This window comes from Myotis myotis, unplaced genomic scaffold (genome assembly GCF_014108235.1).
Source record: "Myotis myotis isolate mMyoMyo1 unplaced genomic scaffold, mMyoMyo1.p scaffold_m19_p_14, whole genome shotgun sequence".
In the NCBI taxonomy this organism is placed as follows: Eukaryota; Metazoa; Chordata; class Mammalia; order Chiroptera; family Vespertilionidae; genus Myotis; species Myotis myotis.
Window position 1 is genome coordinate 32,336,048 of NW_023416318.1, and position 20,766 is coordinate 32,356,813.

At 39.2% G+C, this 20,766-nt stretch overlaps 2 protein-coding genes across 10 annotated transcripts in view; one reads left to right on the top strand and one right to left on the bottom strand.

The window, feature by feature from the left end:
• CAMKMT (calmodulin-lysine N-methyltransferase) overlaps positions 1-16,427 on the bottom strand; it is a 306,572-nt gene extending 290,145 nt beyond the window's left edge. For 2 of the 3 annotated variants that reach the window (XM_036334699.1, XM_036334700.1), the window contains exons 1-3: positions 16,170-16,427; positions 11,594-11,766; positions 3,425-3,489 (exon numbers count right to left, since the gene is read on the bottom strand). In XM_036334699.1, coding sequence (XP_036190592.1) covers positions 3,425-3,489; positions 11,594-11,766; positions 16,170-16,307 — 376 coding nt within the window. In that variant the 5' untranslated portion in view covers positions 16,308-16,427. The remainder of the gene's footprint in view (positions 1-3,424; positions 3,490-11,593; positions 11,767-16,169) is intronic. The other variant, XM_036334698.1, reaches the window with a different exon arrangement.
• Positions 16,428-16,775: 348 nt separating this feature from the next.
• The window catches only part of PREPL (prolyl endopeptidase like), a 35,202-nt gene continuing 31,211 nt past the window's right edge, over positions 16,776-20,766 (top strand). For 2 of the 7 annotated variants that reach the window (XR_004971845.1, XM_036334689.1), the window contains exons 1-2: positions 16,780-16,928; positions 18,087-18,623. Coding sequence is in view for 3 of the 7 variants with exons in the window: in XM_036334689.1 (XP_036190582.1) it covers positions 18,405-18,623 (219 nt within the window). In the remaining 4 variants the exon portion in view is untranslated. Of the gene's footprint in view, positions 16,929-17,307; positions 18,624-20,766 lie in introns of all 7 variants that reach the window. The other 5 variants (XM_036334690.1, XM_036334691.1, XM_036334694.1 and 2 more) reach the window with 5 other exon arrangements.

Here is a 20,766-nt window from a genome sequence, read left to right on the forward strand (position 1 = left end):
TCTCCACAGAGTAACTCTGATATTTTAAAAGGAAGTAGTTTCTCAAGTAGTAGAACTCAAATAATAAAATATATATACCCACCCATATGGTTGGAGGTAAGCACAAAAGAGCTTACCTTTAAAAATAATTTGTTTTCCACAATAGCAAACATATATAAAGATAAGACCGGGGTCATATTCTATAGAGCAATGAATCATGCAAAATTACTGTGGAAAATTCATTTCTTCCTATGACATTCAAATGAATTTAAACGGTGAAAGGTACCTCAAAAATATAAAACAGGTCATACATTTAAAAACATACATTTTTAAATAATAAAGGTAAATATAAATAATGTCTTCTAATATATCAGGAAACAAGAAACTCTCTAGAGCAGCGGTTCTCAACCTGTGGGTCGCGACCCCTTTGGAGGTCGAACGACCCTTTCACAGGGGTCGCCTAAGACCATCCTGTATCAGATATTTACATTACGATTCATAACAGTAGCAATATTACAGTTATGAAGTAGCAACGAAAATAATTTTATGGTTGGGGGTCACAACATAAGGAACTGTATTTAAAGGGCCAGAAGGTTGAGAACCACTGATAGAGGTTTCATTTATTTTCTAAAATTAAGGATTTTCTCATATCCTTTTAATTAGAGAATGAACAAATTCAGGAAGAATGATTCTCCACTCTTTGAAAATTTACAATGAACAAAATCATTACTTGTTTTTAAAAATACCTGAAAGTTGAGATTAAGGGTTATACAAACCATGAATATATTTTATAAAACGTCAGACTTTTGTAACTATAAAATATTTTAATTACGTTATTCTTTCTATTATCAGGAAGCTATATTAACCTGGAAACTAATTCCTGAAATATATGGATAATTCTCTGTATTGGTTCTCTCACAATATTAGAAACTTTTTTCCTCATTCTAAACATCCCTCAGTATACTTACTATCAATGTACTACTATGGTGATGATTTAGGAATTGATATTCTTATATAGGACTTTCTCTATATATCAATATTAACAATGTTCAAAAATATTCCTCTATTTGAAGCTATAAGTATAAAAATTCAACTATTTAAAACAAAAAAGCAAATAAACTAAAAAATTGGTCAGAAAAATCTATTTTTTACATTAATGAGTTCCTGAATATAGTAAATATATAAAAACAAGTCAAATGGAAATGTTTAGACATATGTTTTTATATGTTTATATGATGAAAGCTTATTTATTATTCAAATTATTAATCCAAGTATGTTGAGCAGTGAGACAGAATTATGATGTGGCGCCCTCTGCTGGGTTTTCACAAACTCAACCTAAAATCACAATTAGTGTAAAATCAAATAGTTGAGTGATTAATTTAAAGAAGAAAAAAAATCTGAAAAAGTATTTTTTTAATCCTTGATCGTTTTAAGCCTTGGCAAAGACTATATAAAAATTATAATCAATCCTTACTTTATTGTAACCAATTTTTTTCATTAAGCAAAATATCAGTATAGATTTTTCTTTTAAAATAAAAAGAGTGTAATGTAAAAGTTACACTAAACAACATGTTTTAACAGGTCTTATTTTTGTCACCACTTCTATCACTTGGAATATTCAGGATTTGAAGGCCACATTTATGGCAAGACATTTTAACAAATTACTATTTTGGTCATTTATTTTTCCTGCCTTATTAGTTCTATCAAAATAGTTATTTTAAAACATCAGAATAACTCTTAATATTATCTTCATTATTAGAAAAAAAACTGAAAAATTTTAGAGATACTCATCACAGTAATAATAAACTCTATAGTGTCCACTATGAAAATGCAATATATATTACACACTTTCTATACATTATATCCAGTTCCAAGAGATTTTTTAAAAATTGTGGCTCATGGAAATGATATAAATTGCTCAAGATGAATTTCAGAACCAAGATTCAAATGTAAGTAGGTCTCATTCCAAAGACTCAAATCTTACTACCAAACAATAGACAGCAGTGAAGAAATACTTTCAACATGAAATTTCTCCCTTTGTCAATGCAACAAATGAAGTGCATAGTCTATGCAGACATTATTCTATGCAGACAAGTGAGGGTTTAAGGGGTGGGGGCAGCTGATAGGAAAAAATGTTAGAACAGTATAAGACAGCTAATCAATATATAAAGTAATAGCTTGGACCTTTAGGAAAATATTTTTGTTTTACATAATGCTGCCAGCTAGTGGCCCTGTTTTATACTGAGTCACGGGGAACAATATTTTATTTTTACACTACTCAATCAAAATTTCCATATTTAACACTCTCCAATCATGTTCCTAAATGCATAAGCCTGACTTAATGATATTTTACATTACCCCAGAATTAAAGGAGGATGCCTCCTCAGCCACCATTAGCATCCCTTGGCCTGTCCTTGCCTAAAACCCCAATAAAAATGTGAGATATGCCTAAATAGGAAACAATTCAGGAAGTGCCAACATGTAGAAACGAAAAGATATCCATGAAAAATAAACTTACATAATTTTAAATATTTTAGGATTCCTGAGGATATTTATAAAATCCTTAGTGACAAAATGCATATTTTTCTATACATGAAAAGTTTGCCATAATGTGGTGCATAGAATATGACATTATTCTATGCAGACCTAAAATTAGGGAATTTAATAAAGCAATACTATTAGCAAGGAAAATTGTTTTAGTTCCGACAATAAGTAGTTACAGTTCTGAAATTTCCTTTGAGAAAAAAGGTATTTGAGTACAATTTTTAACATTTACAACTGTCACATCACATTGATAATTCATTATCTTAAGAGAACTATCCTAAGCAATACACATGAAGGGGTACCTAGCTTCTATCATGGTATGCTATTTGGTGCAATGATATAAAGATTTTTTTAATTTCTTTAATCATATGACTTTATAATGATTTAAATGATTTTCTCAATGGAGAAATCACGACTTACAGGCTTAGATGAAAACAGCAATATATTCTATAATAGCATAATACTGCATAAAACAAAAACATTCTGGTATTAAAGTACACTAACAGCAAGGGAAAATGTTCTGGTTTCATTCTGTAGTGAGAGAAAAGAAGCAGGAAGTGGAAAAGAAAGCACCCGAACCACAACAAAGAAGAGACAGCCCCTTTGTTGGATTGACTGAGAAGGTCAAAATGAAAGGAAGAAACAAGGGGACAGTACTGGAGAGTCCAGGATTCCTCTGACCTACATTCGCTCTCACACCCACAACTGCCAAGTGTAAAACTGCCTTATCCCACTTCGTAGGCGCATTGTATAGGAGGTTCATTTTGCAGCTGAAACTGTAAGAGTTTCTATTATACACACACATTAGTCAGTATAAACAAACATTGGTGAGAACAAACACCAATTATAAATTCACTTTTTAAAACACAAACTATTTCTACGTAGTGATCATATAACTTACAAACATTTCCTGTATTGTCAAAGCTGGTAAGAACATCTTCAATATTCAAAGATCCACTATTATGCCTAGAAAGGAATAAAACATTTTCTTTAATGATTCTGGAACATTAAGATTTGCTTTAAAAAAAAAAAAAAAAGTGATACACCCAATACTAACAAACCTTTCCATATTGTATTTTTAAAATATTTCTGCCCACTAGAGGGAGAAGGAAAAGAAATAACAGAATATAGTCCTCCTAATATTTAATGAAATAACAGTTCCTGATGCTTGATCTACATTTTAAAGTACTAATATTTTTATTGTTGTTTTAGTTATATAAAGGTGGAATTAATTATTAACCTTTTTTTAAAATCCTCACCCTAGGCTATTTTTCCATTGATTTTTAGAGAGAGTGGAAGAGAGAGGGAAAGACAGAGAAATATTAGTGTGAGAGAAACACATGGATTGGTTGTCTCCTGCACATGCTCCAACCAGAGCACAGACCAGGGAGGAACCTGCAATGGAGGCACGTGCCTTGACTGGAATCAAACTCGGGATCCTTTGGTCCACAGGCCGACACTCTCTCCACCGAGCCAAACTGGCTAGGGCAATTATTAACCTCTCTAAAGATAACAAAACCTTACACTTGGAGAATCTCAAAAGGAAAATAAGCAATCAACCTCCAGAACCTCAACAATACATAAATGTACTTTATAACAACCCAAAGAATTCAGAACTTCAGTCACAAGGAACTAACCAACCTTCAGGTCTGCATGTTCCATCTATAGGGAATTATAAATGTCAGAGGGCAAATTCTTTGTATCTTTTGCCCACTAATCTTAATTCCACTCTCTTTAATTCTAATCTCTCTTCACTTGAAAACCCTTTAAATGTTTAATTTAATTACTAATATTTTATTCATCCTTATAAAAGATACTATTCTTCACATACAAATGGACCCAACAGTCAATAATAGGTCATAGAGTTTGAGTTGCTTTTCTAGGGTTGGTAAAATATTGGTGCTAATGCAATCTTCTACATACTACTCTATATGCCTTAAACCTATAGTTCTTTAAGGTATTATAACAATTTACAATAACCATTTATAATAAAATTTACAACACTACTTTAACTTTGTCATTAAAACTTATCATAAATGATATATAGTGTTATGAAATGAATTGTATCTTTCCCAAAATTGATTTGTTGAACTTCTAAACCCTGGTACCTCAGAATTTCGGAGATTGGGCCTTTAAAGAGGTAATTAGCCGTAACCAGTTTGGCTCAATGGATAGAGCGTCGGCCTGCAGACGGAAAGGTCCCAGGTTCGATTCCGGTCAAGGGCATGTACCTTGGTTGCGGGCACATCCCCAGTAGTGGTTGTGCAGGAGGCGGCTGATGGATGTTTCTCTCTCATCCATGTTTCTAACCCTCTATCCCTTTCTCTTCCTCTCTGTAAAAAATCAATAAAATATATTTTTTTAAAAAGGTAATTAAATTAAATTGGGGTCTTTAGGGTGGGCCCTAATCCATTATGACTTGGGTCCTTATAAAAAAAAAAAAAAAGGAGATTAGAACACAGACTACAGGGCACATGCACAGAGGAACTACTGAAGAGACAGCAAGAGGGCAGCCATGGCGAGGTAAGGAGAGAGGCCTGGACGGAAACCAGACCTGCAACCGCTTTATCTCAGATGTCTAGACCCAAAACTGAGAAAATAAATGTATTCTTTAAGCTGTCCAGTCTGCAGCATTTTGTTTTAGGATCCCTAGAAAACTAATGCATGTAGTACGAGAATACATGTAAACTGTATCACACTTCTAAAAAAAACTTCACTTTTATCACAGAGACCCAGTTCTTTGATAGAGTGACTAAGTGAAAATGCAAAAAGTTATTTGCCAAATAAGCATTGGGCTCAACAGAATCATATTTTAAGGTAATGAAGTTACCAACCACAAATCAAACTTTCAACACCATAACACAATGATTCTGTACCTTCTTTGTGCATGCAAGCTGAGGTTACTAGTATTTATGCTAACATGGAAAACCACACGTGAGACAAGAGAGAAAACGAAAAACATATTGAGCATCTAAATACAAGATGAAGCTATTAAAATTATCAGCAATACAGCATAAAAATCAAAAACATTTTTTCCTAAATATAGGAGCCATAATATATGGTTCCTTAAGCCCAGCCAGCATGGCTCAGTGGTTGAGCATTGACCTACAAACCAGGAGATTCAATTCCATTAGATTCCCAGGCAGGGCATATGCCCAGGTTTCGGGCTTGATCCCCACTGTGGGGCGTGTAGGAGGCAGCCAATCAATGATTCTATCATTGATGTTTCTCTCTCTCTCTCTCTCTCTCTCTCTCTCTCTCTCTCTCTCTCAAATTAATATATATATATTAAATGGCTGCTAGGCTGTTTTGTTTTGTTTTGTTTTTGAATTTGAGCCCAGTTCGCCAATGGCAGCCCTTTTTAAGTATCTTCTTTCTCAGGATTCATACTACTAACATTAAAACTATACTTTTTAAATGTAACTTCAGTGTTCATGTTTGCCTCAGATGCCAGCCTTGCCAAGCTTTACATGGGCACCTATAATATCCACACATATAAGGATGCCATACATCTAATACCGTAAGCATACCATTCCCATCACTATTTTTTATCTACTGAGCACTCACAGGATACTTACTAAATTCAGTGGGGTGAGGATTTGCTTTATGTTTTTCCTTTCCCTAGAGAAGCAATATATGATCTTGCTGCAGTATATTTGTTTTACTAGAAAGATGCATCACAAAGACAAAGTCATTCTTGACCTCTTGCCCATTCTAAGCTCCTAGGACAAGCCGAAAGTCAAGAGTTTTCTAATTCAGCAAATTACCATAGCAACAGGAGTCTTATTCAAAGAAAGGAGGACAGTTAAGCCTCTCAGCTTTTTCTATACCTAAAACATGTACATATTTATAAATGAATATTTCAGGCAATTCTATGGTTCCAAATATAATGGAAGTATTGTAAAGCTTTCAGAATATATAAATTCCTACTACACTAAAAATAAGTTGACACATGGGGGAGTGGGGAACAATTTCTAGTATCTATACAGTAAATTCTGTATGAAAACAGATTCCAGCTTATAAATCTGGGAGAAAGAATTTTTAATGGAAGATTTTTAGTATAAACGTCTCCTACTATATATTAGTTTCCTGTACATGCATCTATCCAATAGCAAAAGCCTCTTCTATAAAGTTCTAAGAAATAAAGCACCAGAAAGACAAGAAGATTTTGCCAAGGAATAAAATACAAGTCATGTCCCAAAATTTGATTTCCAAATTCTCAATACACACTTTAGAACAAAGAGTCGACCGTTCTCAGATATTTGGAAAAGACAACAGATCTTGGGGATTTCATAACCTAATGTTTACATTGTCCAGACTTTTGCTTCTGATGAAAACTTACCAAGGGAAATTCTTTATTCTTTCTTTTTAAGAATCATCATGTAAAGCTGACAGAAAATAATGGTCAAAGTTTTAATGTGGATCACTGCTTATAAACCTTGTAATAGTATAAAAAAGATACACCTATGTATTTTGAATTCAAAAATATCTAAATTGTCTAAGTATTTACCTCCTTGGAGTATTGATTTCAAGTCGAGTAAAACTTTACAAAAACAAACAAAAAAAACTTTAAAGTAACAGAAATCAATATGTAGGGAAATTTTAAGGATAAGACTAATAAAAACATTGGTATTAATTACCATATCAATTACCATATATACATCATCTCTGTTAATATTTATGATCTGTGAGGAATAAAACATCCCAAATGCTCAACCCTTTATTAGAACCCAGAAGCCAATCCACATTATAACATGCATTGATCACCATTCCTCCCCATAGAGACGGTGGTCTTCTCAGTAGCCTCTGATGATTATGCCTTGTACTTGCTGACTGCTATGTTTTCTAGTGCCTTTCCCCTCATTGGGAATGATTTCTTCCATTCTCCCAGAATGTTCAAATACTTCCAGATCCAGTTTAAACTGCTACTCCTCAAGGCCTTCAAAATCACTTATACCCTAAACTCCTAATATGCGTGAAGTTTTCCACCCATTTGGTAATTAGTTATGCACTGCCTGGTGATAATTCTTAGAATAGATGTTTAACTTAACTTTCCTTCTTATTTAATTATTATTTTAAAAAAATTTTGTTAATCTTCACCTGAGGGTATTTTTTCCATTGATTTTTAGAGAGTAGAAAGAAGGGAAGGAAGGAATGGGTGGAGGGAGGGAGAGAGAAACGCCGATGTGTTGCCTCCCATACAAACCTCGACCAGGCTGGCAAATGAACCAGCAACCCAGGTATGTGCCCTTGACTGGGAATTGAACCAATGACCAGGGCCAATGCTGTACCACTGAGTCACACTGGCCATGGCTTAATTATTTTTTATTATTTAACTTTTCACTTATTTAAGCCCCTTGAGGATAATATATCTTATATTTCTTTTTGTTTACCTACACAGAAGGTGCTAATAAATATTTTTTATTTGAATTTATTTTAAATTATTCATCACGTTTTTTCAATCATTTCATAGTGTTGAAACCCATGTGAACAATATTGGCAATGGAATGGAATGAATTGTTCTTGTAAGAAATCCTCCCCTAAGCAATGTCAGTAATTTTTGTTGCAATTTCCTATATAGTAACAGAATTATGGAGTAAGAAATGGGATACTCAGAATAATCAATGAGGAAATTGGTTTTACTAGGCCTCAATCCTTTCATCTGAAAAATGAATAAATAGATGCATGATTGCCTCCCAAGAGGCGAGATGTGTAGAAGTTAAGCTGGGTGCTCCTTGTACTATTTTTGCAACTTCCTGAGAGTCTGCAATTATTTCAAAATAAGTGTTTAAAAGTGCAGACTGTGGAACCATACCACCAGGGTTTGAGTAGAGGCATAATCAATGGAGTTATTTAACCTCTCTGGGCCTTACTTTCATCTGTAAAATGAGGATAATAATAGTATTTACCTTATAAGGTGTTATGAGGATTAAATAAGCTAATACATGTAAACCACTCACAACAGAGCTTGTCACATAGTGGGCACTCCATAGTCAGCCATTATTAATGCTGTTATGACTTTTTTAAATGCATTCTAAGATCACGTTCAGTTCTAGAATTGTGTACATTTAAGTTATTCGGGCAAATATTTTTTTAATCCTCATCCAAGGATATTTTTCCATTGATTTTAGAGAGAATGGAAGAGAAAGGGAAAGAGAGAAAGAAACATCAGTGTAAGAGAAACACATCGATTGGTTGCCTCCTGAATGTGATCTGACCAGGGCCCAGGCCAAGGAGGAGCCTGCTACTGAGGTACCTGCCCATGACCGGAACCGAACCCGGCACCCTTCGGTCCACAGGCCGACGTTCTATCCACTGAGCCAAATAAGCTAGGGCAAATTTTTAGCTCAGTCACCTCTCTTCTCTCCATAAAGTAGGATTAAATGTCATAGTTATATAGACATACCCGTATTTTTTCTTCCAGAACTGGATATATCACAACCTGTTGGAAAGGAGTCTCAGTTTACATTCTAGCCTGGCTTCCAGCTACATCCAGGTCATCTCTATACACAAGGTGGAGAACCACACCTTATTTTGAAAGTTCTCAAGAATAACAGATGTCACATGCTCTCTGGCAATGCTTTCCAGGGCCTTGCAGACATCAGAAAATTATTCTTGGCACAGTTTACATTTATTGCCTCTTGTCACCAGTGGATGTAAAAGATATGTTTTAGAATTTTGTACCTGAAGACCCCTGGATCACTCTGTTTTTCCCTCTCTTTAATTTCCTCATATATACTATCTTCCAATTGTTTATCTTCATTTCTATTTCCCAGAGTTATTGTAAGGATTACATGAATTAGAATACATCAAAGCACCCCCCTCTGTACCTGGCTCATACTAAGCATCTAATGCATTTTTCTTTCTTTCTTAACCAAGGACTAAACTAATTATCTCTATTAGAATGTGAGGCAATTGAGGTGTTCTAATTAGAATCTCACAAAGAATGTACAGGCAAGCTAACAAACCCAAAAGTTCTTTCATTTGAAATTTTCAATAAAGCAGTATTATCAAACCAGTTCCTAGTTGTTCTTCCCTCCTCACCCCAGTCAATTTTTGTCCAAATCCCAAATTTTAGCTATTATGGTGTCTTTAAAGCTTAAATATATTAAACTAAAATAGTTCAAGGAATCCTATATAATAAAAGGGTAATATGCAAATTGACCCTAACAGCTGAATGACTGGTCACTATGACATGCACTGACCATCAGGGGTCAGACACTCAATGCAGGAGCTGCCCTCTGGTGGTCAGTGCACTCCCACAGGGGGAGCTCCACTCAGCCACAAGTCGGGCTGACAGCTGCAAGCGCAGCAGTGGTGGTGGGAGCCTCTCCTGCCTCCTCAGCATCGCTAAGGATATCCCCGCGGGGAGCTGGTCTAAGCTGTCAGTCGGGCATCCCCTGAGGTCTCCCAGGCTGCCGGAGGAATGTCTGACTGCTAACTTAGGCCCGAAACCCCGGGGAGCGGGCCTAAGCTGACAGGTGGACATTCCCCAAGGGTTCCCAGACTGCGAGAGGGCACAGGCCGGGCTGAGGGACCCCCCCCCACAGAGTACACAAATTTTTGTACACCAGGCCTCTAGTACAGTGATGGTGAACCTATGACACACATGTCAGAGGTGACACGCGAACTCATCTTTTTGGTTGATTTTTCTTTGTTAAATGGCATTTAAATATATAAAATAAATATCAAAAATATAAATCTTTGTTTTACTATGGTTGCAAATATCAAAATATTTCTATATGTGACACGGCACCAGAGTTAAGTTAGGGTTTTTCAAAATGCTGACACACCGAGCTCAAAAGGTTTGCCATCACTCCTCTAGTATCTATAATAATAAAAGCATAACATGCTAATTAGACCGGACATCCTTCTTGGGAGGAAAGCCCGGGTCCCGGGTGCCAGAGGGAAGCCGGTGCTGGCAGCTGGGGGAAAGAAGGCCTACTCTTGCACAAATTTCATGCATCAGGCCTCTAGTATACTATAATTAGACATCCTTTGGGAGAACTTTTTTTCTTAAAGGTATTTTTAGCCTTACCTAAACCTTATTCAGTCACTTTTCTGCTTAATATGTTTCTTGTTCTTCTTATAGTTATTGTAAATGTGCTCCTCCATCCCTTTCAAAATGTGAAATCTTGTTCAAAAAAGGGGCATATTTTATAATATCAAACACCTAAATTAATATTGCAACATGCTAGATTATAGCTGTAAGAGAAAAGTAATTCAGTAAAAATAGTATCTTGCTACTTCAGTTTGCAACTCTTTTGTCTCTTTTCTAATGATTTTTAAAGCCAGAACAGTCTGCATGCTTCTCACAATATCAGTGTTTTCAGCTGAATTTTCTCCTCCTATTCTTAAGATTCTATTCTGAAAAATGACAAAACATAAATGGAATAAATACCAAAGCTTGATTTTTTAGATAACTACTACTTGAAGAGTAGCTTAGAAAAATTCTGTGTTCACTTTCAGCCTTCCTTGCCTCACAAAGAACTTGGCTTTTTGTCATAATCAAATGCTATGAGAGAATGGTTAAATGAACCCTTTGATTTACACCACAGTTTATCCTCAAATGTCACTACATTTTGGAAAAATTTTTTCTTATTTCTGATAATACAGCAAGAACACATTGAAGCAGCAGGAATTCCTTAACACAAAGTTAGGAAACCTAACTTCTGATAAAGATTGCTTGCAAACTCAATAGAATGAACAATGAGGTTATTATTGTTTCTCTTTTATAAGAGAAAAATGCCTTCTTTTTTTTAAATCCTCACCCAAGGACATGCTTGGGAAGGAGGGAGGGAGGGAGGGAGGGAGGAAGGGACCTTGATGTGAAAGAGAAACATGGATTGGCTACCTTCTGTATGCTCCCCAACTGGGAATCAAACCTGAAACCCAGGCATGTGTCCTGACTTGGAATTAAACCAGCAAGCTTTTGGTGCACAGGACGACGCTCAACCAACTGAGTCACTCTGGCCAGGTGAAAACGGCTTTTTATTTTATCCATAGATAGTTATTAGTTTATTTGAAAAGAGGCTTTTTTGAACAAAATCTTAACTAGAGTGATGTTTACCTTAAGGAAATACTGTATTCAGGGTAGAAGACACTTGTATATTGGACCCATGCACCAAATTCCTCTTCAGTTTCCCTTCCTTTGGCTTCTTTTACTGAAAACAGATTAAATGATTCAAATCTTCTTACAGATACATGTCGTAGACAACCATCCAGGTGTTTTTGCTTCAGAACCTTTGAAATAAAACCAAATATTGTGATCATATTATATAAACATAAGTTCAGTGTACATAACCAGATCACGTACATAAGCAATAGCTAAGCCTCTCTTCAGGGTGACAGAGCTTTGAATGTGAATCCCTTATCTGCAAGCAAATAAAATTGCTAACAACAACCACATCCACTGTGTTTAGTTATAAAATGGCAGGAACTGTACAGGTTGGGGCAAAAGTAGGCTTACAGTTGTTCGTATGGAAAAACAATATAATAATTAATAAATAACACCAAAATAAACTGTTTCATATACTCACAGCTGTAAACCTACTTTTGCCACACCCTGTACAAGATGAACCTGAAACATCCTACACAAGAAAACAAGAAGGCCATACAAAATTAAGGGTTATATTAAAAGTATTCAAGAGCCAATTTGAATAGGGTCCATTGGCCAAAGATGGGACGTGGTGTGTATTAACAAAGATAACAGATGTAATAGAATTGAAACACATTAGTGCATGACATTTTTCAAATGCCTCACTAATGATTATGGAAGGATGCTAGAGAACCAAGTTAGTATTGAAAATCAATACTACAAAGAAAGAGGCCCTAGCCCAGGGGTGGGCAACCCCTGACACGCGTGCCAAACATGGCACGCCTGTAACTTTTGCTGGCACGCGAAACCCTCTCTTATAATCTTCCATTTACAATCGTGAATCTTTGTTCTCAGTGATGAATTTTGTTAAGTCTCGTAATAGGAGTAGCCTGACGGATGAAAGTAGTAGCTCGCGCATATCTCTGAAAGTCACGAAATATAAACCTGATGTAAAATCTCTGTTATTAGTGATGCAGCAGCAAAAGTCCCACTGATAATATCAAACGGAGTCATAAAGTTTTCTGTCGGACTATCAGTGTACATGTATACATTAAAAATAAATGTATTTTTCATCATCATATACTGTGTTTTTGTCGCTCAAATGAATTTTATTATTTTTCAAGGTTCTTCACATACATACACCTTAAGAGATATCAAGTAGGCATAACATGTTCTCAAAAAATTAGGGTTGGCATACAGAAGAATTTTGAGTCAGAGATTTTGCTAGTTTTGGCACGCACTCACGAAAAGGTTGCCCACCCCTGCCCTAGCCGATTTGGCTCAGTGAATAGAATGTCGGACTGCGACTAAAGGCTCCCTCCTGGGTATGATTCTGGTCAAGGGCCCGTACCTAGGTTGCAGGTTCCTCCCCAGCCCGAGTTCTGGTTGGGATGCATGCAGGAGGCAATCAATCGATGTGTGTGTCTCACATTGATATTTCTCTCTGTCTCTCCCTCTCTCTTCCACTCTCTCTAAAAATCAATGGAAAAACATCCTCAGGTGAGGATTAAAAAAAAAAAAAAGAATCAAGTACTTCTCTGTCTTTCCTATATGAACTGTAATTGAGAGTCCAAGTAGATGATCTGGGGAAGTTTGTTTTTTTTTTTTTTTAAATATATTTTATTGATTTTTTCACAGAGAGGAAGGGAGAAGGATAGTTAGAAACATCGATGAGAGAGAAACATCGATCAGCTGCCTCCTGCACACGCCGCACTGGGGATGTTGCCCACAACCAAGGTACATGCCCTTGACCGGAATCGAACCTGGGACCCTTCAGTCCGCAGGCCGACGCTCTACCCACTGAGCCAAACCGGTTAGGGCGGAAGTTTCTCTTTATAGTAGTTTTCCAAGTAATAAATGAAGAAGGAATAACAGAAGTAGAATATCACCATTTTCAACCCTTTCCTGAATTCATGAACCTAGGTAACCATCACCGAAAGAGAGAAATAACCAGACATCACTGTGATTACTAAAAATAACCGTGAAAGTATACAACACCATCATCTTGACCAACCAAACCAAACAAAAAAACATCAAATCTGAATTTTCCTCTCTTGCCCCCTCCAAGAAAGAGCATATTTCTCTGCCCTTTGACCTTAGGCTTAGCCAAGTATCTTACTTTAGTCAACAGGATGTTAGCAGGAGCTTAAAATGTGTTTCAGTGGTTAGGTTTACCCTCTCATACCAACTGGTCCAAGGATTAGAACCATGTGGACCAAGAATATAGCACAGAGCCACTCAGCTGATTACAGCCCATGTCAGATAACTCCCAAGTGGCCTAACAAATGCACAAGCAGAGCAAATGCTTGTTGTTGTTTGCCACTGTAATGTTGTAGCTGTTTGTTACTCAGCAATAGCTAGCTGATGCAAAACACTGAGGACTAGGTGCTATGGACCACTTAAAGACTGTCTTTAAGGTTTTCCACAACAATTGACAATATCTACTAAAAACCAACTAGCCAGGCCCTGTGCTAGGTGCAGAGGATGGAGATTCATAAAATATCTTTTCCCAGAGAAAACTCCCATTCTAGTGCGAAAGATGGACTCTGATCAAATGATCATAAAATAATGTGATATGGGGTTCACCAGAAGAGTGAAGGAAGGGTCTAACTCAGTCCAGAGGAGTGAGTCTTCACTAAAAGAGGAGATTGAAATGGAGGCCTGAAGGATAAACATTCATTTATCAAGTAGAGAAGATGATAAAGACCTTATGCAGAGGACAGATGTGTACTGAAACATTAAATGTCAAAGCCTGTGGGGAGTTCAAGCGGCAGTCATAGCTGAAACTAGTCTCATGTAGACAGCAATTCAGAATGAACATCAGTGCTGGTCAGCTAGAGTTTTTCCTATGCTAAGAATCACTGAAGTCATCACAATAAGATTAACTTAAGCCCTAATTTACAACTTTCATAATTAAACTTTAACTGATGTTTACTTCACTATAGAAAGTTCCTATGATAATGATGTATGAAGGACATTCACTTTATTGTCCTACTAGAGGCCCAGTGCATGAAATACATGGGGGTCGGGGGGGGGGCGGTGTCCCTCAGCCCAGCCTGCTCCCTCCTTACCGCTTAGCTGCACACTGCTCCTTGCTACTCGGCTGGCTGCTTGAGGCTCCCGCCACCAGCTCTGCACTCTACACTCACCTGCTGTGAGCCCCATTCTGGCTGAGTGGTGCTCCCCCTGTGGGAGCACACTGACCACCAGGGTGTAGCTCAGTGATGGCAAACCTATGACACGCGTGTCACAGGTGACACGCAAACTCATTTTTTTGGTTGATTTTTCTTTGTTAAACGGCATTTAAATATATAAAATAAATATCAAAAATATGTCTTTGTTTTACTATGGTTGCAAATATCAAAAAATTTCTATATGTGACACGGCACCAGAGTTAAGCTGGGTTTTTCAAAATGCTGACACGCCGAGCTCAAAAGGTTCGCCATCAATGGAGTAGCTCCTGCGTTGAGCGTCTGCCCCTGGTGGTCAGTGCACGTCATAGCGACCAGTCGTTCTGGTCATTCTGTCCTATGATTGCTTAGGCTTTTATCATATAGAATATAGATTTGTAACATTAGCAGCAAAACCAGCTCTGGGAAGACTTCCAGTGCACCAACAAAGAAATACTCTTGAGTTATGCCATGACAGCACTGAAAGGCCACCATACGGAAAGGCGACTCTGCAAACCAAGTAAGTGCAAACAAAATAAACCCCCAAGTCCTAACCGCACAATCTCCAGGAAACAAGAGCTGGGAAGCTCTTCTGGAAAGACGTCAGAAATGGAAAGTGTCCCCTGAGTCCAGTTTTCAGCGGGCAGCCTCGGGCAGAGGCACAAGGACAAACAGACGTCACTTCAGGCAGTTTGCACAGTCCGTGATGTCACATCGGAACTCGGACAAGCCTGCGCACGGCTGCAGTTAGGAGCCAATAGCAGCAACTTTGAGGTACGAGATAACCGCCAGGAAGCAAACGACTCCACCTGGGACGGCCAGAACCTCGCCCATCGCCGCGCACTACGAGATGCCCATGTAACTCTTACATCCCCAAAGGAGAAGAGTGGGAGGCGGCTCGCGCGGCTCCCTCCACGCCCCGCGGTCGCGGAAGAAACCGCGGCAACGCGTGCAACGTCCAACTCCCAACACAGGCAACCACGCGGGTCCCCAAGACAAGGAGCTAGAACCAGGCTGGGAGATAAGCAGCGAGAAGAAACCTGGGAAAGGACCTAAAACAGAAGCAGGAAAGAAGCGATGGGGGCAGAGGGGAGCGGTCCCGCCCATCCGACCCGCGAGCTGGCAGGTGCAAGCAAATGACTCTAGAAAGAGGTTGTCTACTTCGCTCGGAGTTTCCCAGGAACTCGAGTGTGGGCTGCCCCTTCCCGCGCAACCCCACCTGGCTCCCCTCTTCTGATGGGACCCTTAGGGGAAGCAAGGAGACACCTCTGGGGTGGCTCCCGACGAAACTGTGAGGGGAGCATAGCTGCCGATCGCACACCCCACCAAGCGAGGGGAGGAGCCCCGTGCAAAGGTGAGGCGGGTGGGCTCTGCCTTACCTGCCGCAGGAGCTTCCACCGGGCGGCTCCTAAGGGCGAGGACACGGCGGGGCCCGGAGCAGCGCGGCCGCCGGCCGTGCCCTCGCCCGAGGCGCGCTCAGCCTCGCTGGCCCCGGCGTCTGGGACTCGAGACTCCATCCCGCCAGTGCCGCCTACCCACGAGCTGCCATCAACACGACTCTTCCCTGCCAGGACCTGCCGGCGTCTTCCCTGCCAGGACCTGTGACGCCGGTCCTCCCTCCCACGGCCCGAAAGCTCCTCGCGATCCGCATTTCCGGTTTTCGCGTCTCCATGACAACCAGGCCCGCGCTGGGCCTGTCATTGCACCATTTTGCCGGCGGCCACGTTGAGTGAGGGCGCAGCGGAGGGCGAGGGGGCTGTGGCGGAGCTAGTACGCCGCGGCCCCTGTGTGTGTTCTTCTCCCCGGCCACATCCCGAGCTCGGAATATGAGCAAAGAACCAAAAGGCTTGTCTTTTTGCGGGTGAGAGAGCCCAGGAGACGACCGGAAAGCCGTCCGTGCCCACAAGAAAGATGGCGGAACCTGCGTCGCGCACGTGCCGGGCGGGGGGTGCGTGGGTGGCGTGCTGCACACCAGCCCGGGGCGGCGCTCGGGCGGCTGCGGTCCTGCGGGCTTAGCGCGCAGACCTCGCCGGACGCGCCCGAGGCCGCACCTTCGCTCCTTCCCGAGAGCTGCGGGCTGCTCGCCGGCCCTCACTCGTCTCGGCGTCCGGAGGCAGAGCGCCTTTCCGTGGGCGCAGGTACGGGCCGCGCATGCTGGGGGTCTCTCCCCTTTTCCCGTTTCTCCCCCACCCAGCTCCCCCTCAGCCCCTTGGTCCTTGCTTCTTGGCCGTGTCCCTCCACTGCCGGGGACACGGTGTACCACTCCCCCTGCACTCAGATCGCCTCACCCCTGGGGTGGAGCGCTGCACTGGGAAAACGCCGTTTCTCCCGGGAGCACCCATTCATCGGCCCCACCCCCATCCCTAGCCTTGCATAGCGCCTTCTCCCTGCGGATGAAAGGTGGGTGGATGGAGGCTGCCCGCGTGGATCCAGTGGTTTCGGTGATTTGCATATTTCTACATATTTTGCTACTGATCCCCCTATTCTCACTCGCCCATTATTTTTGCTGCGACACAGAGATGGAGGGAGGCGGGGGCGTTGGCCTGGGAGCTCATCGGAGCTGGAGTAAAACTGACGCAGGATTGTGCCTTCGATGACCGAGGGCCGTGGGGATACTGCAGGAGGACACTCGGCGCTGTGCAGCATCTAGATTTTCCTGTCCTAATAGTAGTCACCATGTGATGGGTGGTTACTGCGTGCCAGGCGCTGGATTAAGAGCTTAACGTATCCATTCCATAGGGTAAATGGTGCCGTTGTCTCAGTTTTGCAGAAGAAGAAATGGAGGCACAGGTAGAAAGTGCAGGAGGGAAGACCTGAACCCAGACCTCTCTATTAACTACTTACTAGTTTTAATTGCCTTGATAAGTTAGCAAGAACCAACTTCCCAAACAAATCCGAGATGCTCTCACATTTTATCTGTGCATCCTGAAGGGATTTTGTTTGTTTAGCTAAATTCCTTTCTAATGGGAAAGTCAACCATATGTCCCATCGTTCCCCTGTGTGTACAAGATTTGGAGCCAAACCATTTTGGACTTTTATGTTCTACTACTTACTCCAAGTCACTTGGGGCAATTGCTTAAACTTCCCGGAGCCACGGTTTGCTCACCTGTAAAATGTTCATTAGGATGTTCTCATAATAGCTACTCTGTCAGGTCCTTATGTAAAATCAAAGTCATTTTGCCTTTTAAAAACCCTCAGAGTCCCTGAGATGCCCCCATTAGCTCCATGTACTTATTTGCAAATTTTTATTTTGTTTTGTTGTGTGTGTGTGTTTTGTGTTTTGTTTGTTTTTTTAGTTTTCCCCTATGGGTACCAGAATCAGTGCTGCATAGTTTGAACGCGATAGGATTGACTTTACAAATGAAACATTTTTGTCACACCTGCCAAGAAGTATGATTTGAATGAAACTTTAACTTATACGCGTTTTCAGATATTTTTAAACCGGGTTCTCAGCTGTCTGCAGTTATTCATTACCCGAGGGGTGCATGGCCCTGAAGGGGGGATAAGAACTGCGGACTGTAGGTACTCTGAGAACCCACTACTGTGTAATCAGACCTATGAAATCACGTGTGCTGGCAGCCCCAAAGCGAGCATAAACCAGGGACTTTGATATCATGCAGCAGAAGAGCAAATTATTTCTCCAGGCTTTGAAGTATAGTATTCCTCACCTTGGGAAATGCGTGCAGAAACAGCACTTGAATCACTGTAACTTCGCTGATCATTATTACAGTAGAATAAAATTGAAAAAATATCACCTAACCAAGTGTCTGCAGAGTAAGCCCAAGATATCAGAGTTAGCAAGAAACATCCCAAGTCGGAGCTTCTCATGTAAGGTACGGACTGTTTAAGTTTACCTATTTGTAGGTCATTAAGATTAATTTTAGCCTAAAGATAATTCTAGTTTGATTTTTTTTAATATCTATAATTGTCTATAATCAAATTGTCTATAGTCAAATTAAGTATAAAAGAATATATATATTTATAGAGTTCTAATTTAATATATAAAAATACAGACTCATGTAATGATTCACCTTAGAAATTCCTTAGTGTGCCTACCAATGTAATTCAAAGTATAATTCAGTTTTCTCAAATTCCTAGAATACCGTAATAGCTCTTAATAAAATCTAATATTATAGTAATTGTTTTCAAATTAGTAAACTTCAGTAAAGGCCATGTACTTGTGTATTACTTCTGTGTAAAAAAAAAAAAATGGGAAGGAAAAGAAAAAGAAAAAAAGACTTGCATTTTTTTTTCCACTTGGGTCCTTTAGGAAGATGCTTTCAGACTATTGTGCTTTGGCCAGACCCCAATCTGCATTCATGACGTCTGCCTTGAGAACCCAACTGCCCTTATATGTAGAGTAACACATCCTGGTTTGCCTGGGATGGTCCCATCTACACCTGCTGTCCCTGTGTAATTATTAATAGTGTCTCCTTTCCTCTTAAAGTGTCCTGGTTAGGATGGTAAATTATATGTTCATCCTACTTGTTTGAGATTGAGTTATTTATTTATATTGCTGCTGCTTTGAAATACCTATCCTACCTTATGCTTGTATACTTCTAATATTTTATTAATTTCTGGTTTTTAACTGTTTTGTTGCATACTGATTTTTCTTCTTACTCTGTTTTTACTTCCTCATTTTTTATTGTAGTTAAATATGCATCATATAAAATTTGCTATTTAAACCCTCCTTAAGTGTAATTTAATAACATTAATTTCATTCACAATGTTGTACAGCCATCACCACTATCTATTTCCAAAACCCTTTCAATACCTAAAAACATACACCCATTAAGCAATAGCCTACCTTTTTTGAGCCCCTGGTAACCTTTAATCTACTTGGTCTTTATGAATTTGCCTATTCTAGATAATTCATAATAGTAAGTAGAATCATAATATTTACTCTTTTATGTTTGGTTTATTTCACTTAGCATAATATTCTTAAGGTTCATGTTGTAGCATATATCAGAACTTTATTCCTTTTTATGGTTAAATAATATTCCATTATATGTCTATACCACATTTTATTTATACATTCATCTATCGATGGACACTGGAGTGGATTCTTCTAATTTTAGAAACGACTTTTTAATATTATTTTACTCGGTTTATCTGTGTTTTTTATTTAATTCTTGGTCTTTTAACTAATACTTACGGGTTTTGTGTGTGGGGGTTTTTTTGTTTGTTTTTTTTTGCTTTTAACTTTTTATCAGTTAGTCCCTAGACTTTTACTCCTTACATTTTATTCTTTTTTTTTTAAACATATATTTTATTGATTTTTCACAGAGAAGAAGGGAGAGGGATAGAGATTTAGAAACATCAATGAGAGAGAAAGATCCATCAGCTGCCTCCTGCATGCCCCCCACTGGGGATGTGCCCGCAACCAAGGCACACGCCCCTGACCGGAATCGAACCTGGGACCCCTGAGTCCGCAGGCCGATGCTCTATCCATGGAGCCAAACCAGTTCGGCGACATTTTATTCTTTTTGTTGCATGTTTTATCACTCCTTACATTTTAGTCTTTCAAATTATTTTTCTTTTTATAGCATCTTAATTTAGCACTTTGATTCTTTCTATAAATTCTTTTTTTTTTTTAAGATCTAATTGACTTTATTAGGTAATTCATGAAAGAGTCAGCATCCCATCTAGCAACTAGAAGGTGCTCCCTCATGCAGAAATTCTTTATGTCTTCCTTTTATTTCATTTTTACCTTTGTGTGTACACACATGCGTAACTTTAGCATACTTTAGAAAGATAAACTTAAATTTTACCTATTGGACACATTTTAGACCTTTAGATCATTTTATTTTGTATGTGTTTAGAACATTTTGTCATCTTGTGCTTTTATGTTGAGTCTTAGTTTATAAATAGTAGGCAGGAATTACCATCAGAGTAACAGCTGTGATATTAGGTCACACTCTGTGCAGGAGATTGACTTGTTTCCCTTCCATTTGTCCCTGAAGCAACTTGTTAATT